Source organism: Oncorhynchus mykiss, chromosome 18, assembly GCF_057628025.1.
Source record: "Oncorhynchus mykiss isolate SJ-2025 chromosome 18, ASM5762802v1, whole genome shotgun sequence".
Lineage (NCBI taxonomy): Eukaryota > Metazoa > Chordata > Actinopteri > Salmoniformes > Salmonidae > Oncorhynchus > Oncorhynchus mykiss.
The window spans coordinates 75,252,213-75,264,331 of NC_143039.1; the positions used below are offsets into that span (position 1 = coordinate 75,252,213).

General features: G+C 43.3%; 1 protein-coding gene across 1 annotated transcript; it reads left to right on the forward strand.

Annotated features, from left to right (window-relative positions):
- The first annotated feature begins 326 nt into the window (after nt 1-326).
- Nucleotides 327-4,259, forward strand: marcksl1b (MARCKS-like 1b). The gene is made up of 2 exons (XM_021572770.3): nt 327-1,664; nt 2,871-4,259. The coding sequence occupies exons 1-2, from the start codon at nt 1,584-1,586 to the stop codon at nt 3,390-3,392; spliced, it is 603 nt and encodes a 200-aa protein (XP_021428445.3). The 5' UTR covers nt 327-1,583; the 3' UTR covers nt 3,393-4,259.
- Nucleotides 4,260-12,119: the final 7,860 nt, after the last annotated feature.

Genomic DNA, 12,119 nt, shown 5'->3' on the forward strand with positions numbered 1-12,119 from the left:
TGCCAATCCTCTTCATCACCATCATCATCACCACCACACAAAACACCTCCGCAGAGAATCGAGCTACACAAGGTACAGGAACAGAGAGACATCTGCAGTTTCATTTCCAATATTACAGGTAGTTATTACTAGTTACTAATGGATATCAGAGTTCTCCTTCTCCTCCTCTCCTCTCAAACCTCACCTGGCACACATACAGCGCTCCAGCTATCAATATTTAACCCCTGATGGTGTTTCTGCCTGGCTCAGCCCATTCTCTGAAATAAATGTGAGAAATTACTAATTTGCAGTAGCAACTTGGCATGCCACTCATTCTACAGCCAGACAGTGGAGACTTTATGTCATAGGGGGGTGTCCAAGCTACCTCTCTGCTCTTCTTATTCTCTCTTCAGAATGAGTCTTGCATGAAAAATGGTGCCATAATGTAAAATAACCTACTGTCTATAGGTGAGACGACCAGGAGCAGGTACTCCATAGGCTGCCACATCGGGCAGGCATGTGTCTGATGGATTACACAGGTCAATTTTAATCAGCAAATAGATATTGATATGGTTGTGCTTTCCATTGAATACCAATGTGACATCAGCACTACAATTGAATTCGGTGCTATTAGTAAAACATGTGCATTAATCATGTGATCTTTAAAAGGTGATTGGAAGTGGATGTCTTGGATATATGGGCTGAATATATACGTTGTCTAAACAGCTGTAGAGTGTATGTTTGTGTGGATAAACGGTTGGAATGTGCGTGATGGTCACGTTGACATGTTGTTGTGGTGATATGTTGTTGTTGTTGTTGTTAACAAAGCTGAAGGTAACAAATAAACCTCGTGAGATGTCACGGTAGTCAAGTCGTTCGATCTATTCGGCAAAGTGGCAAGACATTTAACGACTGGTTCAAAAATAAATGCGCGCGACTAAAACGTACTTTGCCACTATTCTACACAACACTTTAAACTGGTATCATGGTTAAAATGGTTAGTATTATCGAGTTAAACTTTCAAACATTAACAATTATCGCCACTCAGTAGCTCGAGCCTGTCCAATTGCGGAATATGATGAGGGAGAGAGTGTGTTGTGTTGGTTGTTACTATTTACCACAAACACAAAGTCAAAATTGTCTATATCTTAACATTTATGAAAGCAAAAAAAATAGCTTTTGGTCTTAATTTAAGGTTAGGAATAACGTTAGCAATGTGGTTAGGGTTCATGTCAGGGTTAGGTTTAAAATCAGATTTTATGAAGAGAAATGAAAGAAATAGGCTGGGTTTAGCCATAATTATGACTTTGTGGCTGTGGTAACTGTTGATTGGATATCTAGTCGTGTGACCACGCCTGTGGGCGGTACCTTGGTCCGTCTTCAAGCTCTGCGTTCAACCAGAGTCGAATCTAGTGGGTATATTTCTACTGGAGTGAGAGGTTCAACTCCGGAGAAAACGCCAAGGAAACTAGCAAGGACCACCCCCCCCCACACAAAAAAATCACATTTTGTCATTGGATCCATACTACTGCCCGGGAGCTGGATTAAATTGAGACAAACATTTTGTTGTTGGTTTAATTCTCTTTGAAAAACACCGAATAACGATGGGTTCCCAAGCGTCCAAGGGAGGGGTAGCTGTGGAGGCGAATGCTGCGGATGCCGCCACCGTCAAACCGAATGGACAGGTATGTAACCGCTCTCTCATCCCCGGACCACACCGTACACCCTTCACCGAACTCACTCAAAGTATCTTTAAAAAAAAACAAGGATGTTGTGTTTTTATTATTAAGTTGCAATTCATTTGAAGGTGAGGTTTGTCTGTTTAGATATTTTTTTTGGGGGGTGGTGGGGGTAAATGTGCATCTTGGTTCAGTCAGAGTGATAAATAAGGGCACAAGTTGGTTGACTTGCTAAACTAACATGGTGTCCAGTGATGAATAACCACGGACACTTCATCCAGACGCGGGAGGATCAAATCCAAAAACGTGTATTGCTGCTAATGCCACGATCTGCTGTTTGAAAATATACATATATATATTTTTTTAAACACAACAAGTTAGATAGCTAATGAGGTATGTATGTTTTGGAACGAGAACAGGGACCACCGGTGTATTAGCATGCTAATCCAGGTTTCAGATAGCCGTAATAGCTAACTCGTTCCCTTCCCAAGCCCGTGTATCTGATACAGTTTCATATCAACATGCCATGAGGAGGAAGGGGGTTTGGAAAGGCACGGGTGCACGTAGGCAAGCTACCCCTCATGCATAAGATATGAGAGAGCCAATTGGTGAATTATGGATTGAAAAGGAGGGTTTCAGCAGTTGTCAGTTTAATTTATGCAGCCCCCCCCTTCGGAACCGGCGAGTCTAGACATTGTCTCGATCAGTGACTTGTAAACGTTATTTTATAGATAAACATACACAATCGACAATAAAAATCGCGTTTTCACCTCACAAAATTACAGTACAATCAGTATTTTGTCAATGGATCATCGGGTTCATTGGCAGTATTACTACCATTTTTCATTTTTTTTTCTTCCATTTTCATCGATTGGTTCAAGTCTTTGTTGAGAGAGATGCCTCGGTCTGTGTGGTGTCTAGTGGGAGAGCTGTGGACCACATGTTAGGTCTGCGTGTCACTGTCGCCGCCTGTCGTTCTCTGGTTGCACTACAAGGCGTCGCCTTTTGAGCGACAAAACCTGGTTTATTGATGAGCACGACGTTTCGACACATCGTTATAAATCTAAATGTTCTGATGGTGGTTTTGTTGTTGTTGTTGTTTACAGTGTAAACTTCTTATGTAAATTGCATTATCTTTATTGATTGAATTGTATATATTGTTTTTAAGAACCATAATACTTATTTGGTTCCTTAATTCTTTCCCTCTTCTAGGAGAACGGTCATGTCAAGTCCAATGGTGATGCCACAGACACGGCCGCTCCAAATGGTTCTGCCGACGCCAAGGAGCCTGAAGCGGGTGCTGGAGGGGACGCCATCGAGCCAGCGCCCGATGGCGAGGCCGCCAAACAGGAAGGTGAGGCCGCTGCCAAGGATATCTCCAAGAAGAAGAAGAATTTCTTCCTGAAGAAATCTTTCAACTTCAAGGGCCTGAAACTGAAGAAGACCAAGAAGGAGGAGGTGAAGGAGGAGGAGGCGGCCGCTTCCGCTGAGGAGAAACCTGCAGAGAACGGAGCCGCTGTGGCTACGGAGGAGAAGAAAGCAGAGGAGGAGGAGGTTGTGACGGCTACTGCAGAAGCCCCTAAGGCCGACGAGGCGCAGGCTAAAGCAGAGGAGGCACCTAAGGAGGAGGAGGTAAAGGAGGCGGCTGCACCTGCCCCAGAGCCCACCAAACCAACAGAGGAGACCAGCTCGACCCCCGCGGCCGTAGCCCCGTCCCAACAGAATGCAGAGTGATTGTATCTTTACCGACAACAAAGGACTGTGTGAACTGTTTTTCAAGAGAGAGAGAGAGAAAATAGTTATAAATATATATTTCTATATATATGTCTATATGTATACATATGTATGGATATATGTATATGTAAATATATACACATTTATGTGAGACTCCAAATGTGTCACTTTTGTCATGGTACTAGTTCACTTCCCTGGTTACGGCGAGACAGGGTCAAACCTGGTGGTATTATGTGCTGGTTGCTATGGGAACAATGGGATTTATTGGACCGCAAAGTGGAACACGGTTATGGATGGGAGTCGAGTTGACCCGTCTTTTCCCTAAAAACACCCGACTCAACAAAAAGACGCGTCCACGTGTAGGAATGAACTGGATAGGACAGGACACCAACCCAACCACCACATGAAATGACTATTCATCCCATTTTTAGAAAAACAACAAGAACAAGAAATCAGAAATTTGAGGAGGAAAAAAAAGAGACTTGCCAACTTTCTACATTCCTATATTTTCACCCCAAATTTGAAGTATTTTGTGGTGTACCTTTTAGAGAACCATTTTAAAGATTCAGAGAAGCTGTTGTTTTGTTTTGTTTTTAAAGAAGAAACATAAGAAGCAACTTTAGATTTTTTATCTTAGTGGGGTAAAAAAAAAAAAAAACAACACGCTTGAGTTTGACATGTTCAGTGTTGCAGTTTTAAAAGGAAGCAAGAAATTGTTCATCTGTCTGGTGTGTGTAAGCCTGACTCTACTTTAATGTCTCTGTAAATACATTGGGACTCATACTGTTCTTTATTTTGCTAATGTTGACAGATGTTATGGTTTTATTGTAAAGTTGACAAATGGTAAATAAATGTTGGTTACCAATACCTTTTTTTGTACAGAGATGGTTTATTTTTTTAGGTGGGAATGATGATTAGTAATACAATGAGCTGGCTGAGGAAAACAACCTGTTTTATAGTGGTACAGAACCATCCCTCTAGCGACAAGGTGCCTTCCAATTCTAACAAATCAATACGTTTAGGAATGTGATTCTTAGAAGAGCACATTGGTGTGTTTCAGTCTTGTCATAGTCTACAATCCCAATACTATTGTCCAGCAGAGAGAGAACCTCACATTCTTGAAAAACCTGACCAATTACATGTGTCATCAATCACACATAGCAGTAAACCACTGGTTTACAACCATATCATACATAAATATTCACAAATGTGACAACGAGTGGACAATGCCTCATTTGTCATCATTTTGGACCACGGCTACTAAGTATCGGTAAGCGCTGACGGAGTGGAGAGACTACTGCGGACTGAGATGCACACCCCACGGTTCCACCTGTGATGCTATATTCTAGGACTGTGGGAGAATCTCAATTGAGCTTCCTTGGCTCATTGCCTCCTCAAAACCAATCGGATGAGTTAAGAGGTGCCTACCATCTGACCTCCAATAGGTTTTGAGAATGCTGAGGAGTCAAGGAAACAATAGAGATTGTACCATGATCTCTCCACCCCAAAGTGCACTGTTCCCTTCACTGAGTTGAAAGGAAATTATTGGTATAAGAAACAGGGTTGAAAACTCCCACTAGCCCCTCCGTCAATCCAATATTTTTAGATTTCTAAGAACAAGCTCACACTTCTGTAGATTTATTTTAATTTTATCTTTATTTAACTAGGCAAGTCAGTTAAGAACAAATTCTTATTTTCAATGACGGCCTAGGAACAGTGGGTTAACTGCCTGTTCAGGGGCAGAACGACAGATTTGTACCTTGTCAGCTCAGTGGTTTGAACTTGCAACCTTCCGGTTACTAGTCCAACGCTCTAACCACTAGAATACCCTGCCGAGAATTGGAAGACAGCCAATGACCGACCTTTGCTTGCAACCCACACATTATCCCCGTGACCTCTGTAGCCCCTGTAGTGACAGCACCTCTCAAGAAGTCATAACTTAAGGGCTTATATACTGTACGTCCTCAAATCTTTAACATTTAAACCCATTTAAGAAATAACTTCTCAACATTGTTTATTTTTTACCTAAAATAAACTTAATTCAATTCAAATTGAGCTATAAATCGTTGATCCTGATCAGGGTTGGTTGTAGAGTGAGGGCATGCATCCCAAATGGCACCCTATTCCCTACGTAGGGCACTACTTTGGACAGAGTCCTATGGGGAATAGGGCGCCATTTGAGACCCACTGACCTAGTTCACATGCTGACATGATGAGTTCAGAGCAGAGTTCATTTTTAGTCCTCGAAGCCTTCAAACAACGATTAATTATTCAAAACACGGATGTAGCTCCACATTTTGGTATGCTTCAGGCATTTGTCACAGATTTCAGAGGCATTTGTTGAACTCACAACGCATGTTGATATAATCACTGAACGGACAATATGTGATTGAGGTTGTTAGGTAGCTTACTACTGTGAATGAGGTCGTTAGGTAGCTTACAACTGTGATTGAGGTCGTTAGGTAGCTTACTACTGTGATTGAGGTCGTTAGGTAGCTTACAACTGTGATTGAGGTCGTTAGGTAGCTTACTACTGTGAATGAGGTCGTTAGGTAGCTTACTACTGTGAATGATGTTCTGTCTTACTACTGTGAATGAGATAGTTAGGGTAGCATACTACTGTGATTGAGGTCATTAGGTAGCTTACAACTGTGATTGAGGTCGTTAGGTAGCTTACTACTGTAATTGAAGTCATTAGGTAGCTTACTACTGTGATTGAAGTCATTAGGTAGCTTACTACTGTGATTGAGGTCGTTAGGTAGTTTACTACTGTGATTGAGGTCGTTAGGTAGCTTACTACTGTGAATGAGGTCGTTAGGTAGCTTACTACTGTGAATGATGTTCTGTCTTACTACTGTGAATGAGATAGTTAGGGTAGCTTACAACTGTGATTGAGGTCGTTAGGTAGCTTACTACTGTGAATGAGGTCGTTAGGTAGCTTACTACTGTGAATGATGTTCTGTCTTACTACTGTGAATGAGATAGTTAGGGTAGCATACTACTGTGATTGAGGTCATTAGGTAGCTTACAACTGTGATTGAGGTCGTTAGGTAGCTTACTACTGTAATTGAAGTCATTAGGTAGCTTACTACTGTGATTGAAGTCATTAGGTAGCTTACTACTGTGAATGAGGTCGTTAGGAACCTTAACACTGTGAATGAGGTCGTTAGGAACCTTAACACTGTGAATGAGGTCGTTAGGAACCTTAACACTGCGAATGAGGTCGTTAGGAACCTTAACACTGCGAATGAGGTCGTTAGGAACCTTAACACTGCGAATGAGGTCGTTAGGAACCATAACACTGTGAATGAGGTCGTTAGGAACCTTAACACTGCGAATGAGGTCGTTAGGAACCTTAACACTGCGAATGAGGTTGTTAGGAACCTTAACACTGCGAATGAGGTCGTTAGGAACCTTAACACTGCGAATGAGGTCGTTAGGAACCTTAACACTGTGAATGAGGTCGTTAGGAACCTTAACACTGCGAATGAGGTCGTTAGGAACCTTAACACTGCGAATGAGGTCGTTAGGAACCTTAACACTGCGAATGAGGTCGTTAGGAACCTTAACACTGTGAATGAGGTCGTTAGGAACCTTAACACTGTGATTGAGGTCGTTAGGAACCTTAACACTGCGAATGAGGTCGTTAGGAACCTTAACACTGCGAATGAGGTCGTTAGGAACCTTAACACTGTGAATGAGGTCGTTAGGAACCTTAACACTGTGATTGAGGTCGTTAGGAACCTTAACACTGTGAATGAGGTCGTTAGGAACCTTAACACTGTGATTGAGGTCGTTAGGTACACTATATATAAAAATGTATGTGAACAACACTTCAGATTTGTGGATTTGTATATTTCAGCCACACCCTTTGCTGACCAGTGTATAAATTCTTCCTTCCATGAGCTTCAAACACGGGGTAGATTTTCTTTCCTTCGGTGATTTTGTGTCGTCAGCGCCCCTCAACATCTACATATACCCAACACCGTGAGAGTCAAAGGTGTTGGATATATAAACCATTAACCCTCCTCCCCAGAATAATTGTAGAAAAGAGTCCTTTGTGCTGACTCTCTGGTCTCTACTAAAGGCCAGTGTCTACTACTATATTCCAGTGTGTACTACTATAGCCCAGTGTGTATTACTATAGTCCAGTGTGTACTACTATAGCCCAGTGTCTACTACTATAGCCCAGTGTGTACTACTAAAGCCCAGTGTCTACTACTATAGCCCAGTGTGTACTACAATAGCCCAGTGTGTACTACTATAGCCCAGTGTGTACTACTATAGTCCAGTGTGTATTACTATAGTCCAGTGTGTACTACTATAGCCCAGTGTGTACTACTATATTCCAGTGTGTATTACTATAGCCCAGTGTGTATTACTATATTCCAGTGTGTATTACTATAGCCCAGTGTGTATTACTATATTCCAGTGTGTACTACTATATTCCAGTGTGTATTACTATAGCCCAGTGTGTACTACTATAGTCCAGTGTGTACTACTATAGTCCAGTGTGTACTACTATAGCCCAGTGTGTATTACTATATTCCAGTGTGTACTACTATAGCCCAGTGTGTACTACTATATTCCAGTGTCTACTACTATAGTTCAGTGTGTACTACTATAGTCCAGTGTCTACTACTATCGTCCAGTGTCTACTACTATAGCCCAGTGTGTACTACTATATTCCAGTGAGTACTACTATATTCCAGTGTGTACTACTATAGCCCAGTGTGTACTACTATAGCCCAGTGTATACTACTATATTCCAGTGTGTACTACTATATTCCTGTGTGTACTACTATATTCCAGTGTGTACTACTATAGCCCCGTGTATACTACTATAGCTCAGTGTGTACTACTATAGCCCATACTGACGCCTTCCTGGTCTACTACTCTCTAGGCCTGATATAACACACACTTCCACATTATATCTGGTCTCCATGCATCTCCACTTCTCCTTACAGGGAAAGAACAGTGGCAGGTCTGAACAACGGTCAGCGTGTCCAGTCTTTGACGGTGGTATACTCAGAGTCACACAGCTCTGCTGCGTGTCTGTTACCAGAGTAGGGTTGGGATTTGCAGGCGGCTCATAGTCCGAGTTCACTAACTTGCCCCTCTGGTAGAGATGGATGGAGCTTCCAGGTGTGGAATCATCTGCATTGGTGGCTGCAGTGAACTTGAGTGACTCATTCGTCTTCCACAAATGCACTGAGAGCCCTAGTGAATCTCTTCCTGTCCTCCTTGGTCCTGAATCAGGGCTGACTGTCCTTGAAGGTGCATGGGTAAGGCCTGGTCTGGTAGGTTGAACCAGGCCCGGTCTGGTAGGTTGAACCAGGCCCGGTCTGGTAGGTTGAACCAGGCCTGGTCTGTGTGTTTGTCTGCGTCAGGGCTGAGTTAGGGGTTTTAGAGTGAAATGCTCTGTCATTGGGTCACTGATATTTTTTTTTATTTTTTTTTATTTTTTATTTTTACCTTTATTTAACCAGGCAAGTCAGTTAAGAACAAATTCTTATTTTCAATGACGGCCTGGGAACAGTGGGTTAACTGCCTGTTCAGGGGCAGAACGACAGATTTGTACCTTGTCAGCTCGGGGGTTTGAACTCGCAACCTTCCGGTTACTAGTCCAACGCTCTAACCACTAGGCTACCCTGCCGCCCGCACAGATATCTCGAACATTGTCCTATGAATGTGATCAAATCGAATCAAATTGTATTTGTCACATGCGCCGAATACAACAGGTATTACCTTACAATGAAATGCTTACTTACATGCCCTTAACCTGGGCTGAGATAAGGCGGGGCTTTACCTAGCAGAGACTTGTAGATAGTGACTATGCATAGATATCATTAGCCCTTTGATTTCACTGTGACTCGATGACAATAACTTTATCTCAGCCATTGCCTAGTTGCACCAGCACTGAAAGGGGACAGAGAATTCTAATTTAGGGCTACTCTCAGTGCCTCCTCATCCTCCTCTCCTGACCTCACAGACACCAGAGCTCTTCCCAGCTTCCCTTGGAGTTGGGTGTGATACTTTAGAAGCAGATCATTGAACTGGACCAATTTAGTCTTCGGCTTTGGTGACCCAATCATGAGTTTGTCAACTTCTTACACCTTCCTCTCGGTGTGTCTGCAGCGCTCAGGGTCTCTCTCTACCTTGTACTGCAGGTTTTCAGTCATCTCCCGTCCACAGGCTAATGCACAGTCAAACTGTCAGAGGAGCAGTATTCTCTTCACCGGGCCCCAGCAGCTTTGGGAGAGACTTACAGATCTCAACTATGTCTTTGTAACCAGTTACCTCTCTCTCTGCCTCCAAAATCGTTGAAGTACATGCAGAAGAAATAGAATTGGTAGAAATTAACACACGTATCATATTCAGGGGTTTCGGTCTCTTCTGCGCAATGAAAGATCATGTCCTTCATAAATTCAATGAGTGTTCTCCCGTTCACAAAGTATTTGTTTGTCTGAAAGGCGAGGAAGGCCTGAGCTCCATAACAGCCATGACCATGTGTGTGGCTGTTTGTTACTGATTCACTTCAGGAAGAGTAACCTCTAACAGGGCAAGGGTCAACTGAAGCCTTCTGGATTGTTCGTCTATAGTGAAGAGTGACACGGCCATATATGTCCTTTGGACGGTGTAAATACACTGCAGCTCCACCCACCTCCAGACAGAAAGCTGGCTCTGATTGGCTGATTCAGCCCCAGGGCTGTGAACCTACCTGTCTCTATTATGCGGGCCTTTGACAGAGACACTAGCGAGCACAAATAAGTATTCAGACCCTTTACTCAGTACTTTGTGGAAGCATTTTTGGCAGCGATTACAGCCTCGAGTCTTCTTGGGTATGATGCTACAAGCTTGGCACACCTGTATTTGGGGAGTTTCTCCCATTTTTCTCTGCAGATCCTTTCAAGCTCTGTCAGGTTGGATGGGGAGCGTTGCTGCACAGCTATTTTCAGGTCTCTCCAGAGATTTTCGATCGGGTTCAAGTCCAGGCTCTGGCTGGGCCACTCAAGGACATTCAGAGACTTGTCCCGAAGCCACTCCTGCGTTGTCTTGGCTGTGTGCTTAGGGTCGTTGTCCTGTTGGAAGGTGAACCTTTGTCCCAGTCTGAGGTCCTGATCGCTCTGGTGCAGGTTTTCATCAAGGTTCTCTCTGTGCTTTGCTCAGTTATTTTTTCCCTTGATCCTGACTAATCTCCCAGTCCCTGCCTGTGAAAAACATCCCCACAGCATGATGCTGCCACCACCATGCTTCACCGTAGGGATGGGGCCAGGTTTCTCCAGACCTGGCACCAGATTGAAACTTTGGCCTGAATGCCAAGCGTCACGCTTGGCATTCAGGCCAAAGTTTCAATCTTGGTTTCATCAGACCAGATCATCTTTTTTCTCATGGTCTGAGAGTCTTTAGGTGCCTTTTGGCAACTCCAAGGGAGCAACCTCCATGTGTGCCTTTTACTGAGGAGTGGTTGCCGCCTGGCCACTCTACCATAAAGACCTGATTGGTAGAGTGCTGCAGAGATGGGAGAACCCTCCAGAAGGACAAGGACAATGCTGCAGAGCGACCATCAGTGCCAGAGATAGTAGGCCTATAGCCAACAACTCTGTGAGCAGTAACACACATGTAACACGGAGCAGATTGCTTATTGTAGTACAATGGAACCATCTGGTGGCTAAAAACTGAACTATTGAAAATTATGTGTGAAAGCTACTTAGTATATATACTGTATATAATAAGTAGTAGGCTGTCATCATCATCATCCTGTTCATCATATTTTTCACTATGTACTTCAGTATCCAGCTCAATGAGAAAAAAAACTATTAATGTGCAAGATCAAAGTACAGGAATGTGCCGATTTATGTGCAATATCATTAGTGTTGCAGTGTTAGGTGGCAACGTTGGCGTTCATCATACAGCAATAGGAGGAATATATATGAGGGTTTATTTATTCAATGTACACTTGAGTGGGAGTGGGGGTTTGTTAACAGCACATAACTTGACTCCACAGACCGGTGCACCACAGATAGTGGGTAGAACATCTTTGGGTGGCACCACAGATAGTGGGTAGAACATCTTTGGGTGGCACCACAGATAGATGACTAGAACATCTTTGGGTGGCACCACAGATAGATGAGTAGAACATCTTTGGGTGGCACCACAGATAGATGAGTAGAACATCTTTGGATGGCACCACAGATAGATGACTAGATCATCTTTGGGTGGCACCACAGATAGATGACTAGAACATCTTTGGGTGGCACCACAGATAGATGAGTAGAACATCTTTGGGTGGCACCACAGATAGATGTATAGAACATCTTTGGGTGGCACCACAGATAGATGAATGGAACATCTTTGGGTAGCACCACAGATAGATGACTAGAACATCTTTGGGTGGCACCACAGATAGATGACTAGAACATCTTTGGGTGGCACCACAGATAGATGAGTAGAACATCTTTGGGTGGCACCACAGATATATGTATAGAACATATTTGGGTGGCACCACAGATAGATGACTAGAACATCTTTGGGTGGCACCACAGATAGATGAGTAGAACATATTTGGATGGCACCACAGATAGATGACTAGATCATCTTTGGGTGGCACCACAGATAGATGACTAGAACATCTTTGGGTGGCACCACAGATAGATGACTAGAACATCTTTGGGTGGCACCACAGATAGATGACTATAACATCTTTGGGTGGCACCCCAGATAGAT

Excerpts from the sequence above, each read along its gene's own strand:
- marcksl1b (XM_021572770.3), top strand. The coding sequence starts at position 1,584 with ATGGGTTCCCAAGCGTCCAAGGGAGGGGTAGCTGTGGAGGCGAATGCT. Across the intron at positions 1,665-2,870 it reads CCGTCAAACCGAATGGACAG|GAGAACGGTCATGTCAAGTC; the intron begins GTATGTAACCGC and ends TCCCTCTTCTAG.